Source organism: Carlito syrichta, unplaced genomic scaffold (assembly GCF_000164805.1).
Source record: "Carlito syrichta isolate Samal-C Ts95f unplaced genomic scaffold, Tarsius_syrichta-2.0.1 Scaffold308154, whole genome shotgun sequence".
NCBI lineage: Eukaryota > Metazoa > Chordata > Mammalia > Primates > Tarsiidae > Carlito > Carlito syrichta.
Window position 1 is genome coordinate 167,367 of NW_007252250.1, and position 347 is coordinate 167,713.

Here is a 347-nt window from a genome sequence, read left to right on the forward strand (position 1 = left end):
CGTGCAGCTTCATGTGCAGGTCCCAGTCGCTGACACCGCGCCGGGCGTCGTAGCGGGAGCCCAGGTAGTGGCGCAGCCGCGAGTCCCAGAGGCGGCTCACAGGGAAGGCCTGGGGCCCCTGCTCCCCGCCGGCCCAGAAGCGGAACACGGCCTCCAAGGCGTCGCGCTCGCGGAACTGCACGGGGCGGGCGCGCGCGAGAGGGCGGGAGTGGGGAGCGGGGATGCATGGAGAGCGGCCTGACTCCTCTCCCCCCCAGGGGGTGGAGGCGACCCTCCCGTTTCTGAAGACCCTGAGGCCCGGACTGCAGGAGCCACCCCCTTCCCAGGCCGGGTCCCACGCGGGGGCC

At 74.1% G+C, this 347-nt stretch overlaps 1 protein-coding gene across 1 annotated transcript in view; it reads right to left on the reverse strand.

Moving 5' to 3' along the window:
* Positions 1-347, reverse strand: part of DNAAF3 (dynein axonemal assembly factor 3) — an 8,385-nt gene that overhangs the window by 3,414 nt on the left and 4,624 nt on the right. Inside the window, exon 6 of the mRNA XM_021716081.1 lies at positions 1-175. This exon is cut by the window's left edge and continues 6 nt beyond it. Within this exon, the coding sequence (XP_021571756.1) occupies positions 1-175 (175 nt within the window). The remainder of the gene's footprint in view (positions 176-347) is intronic.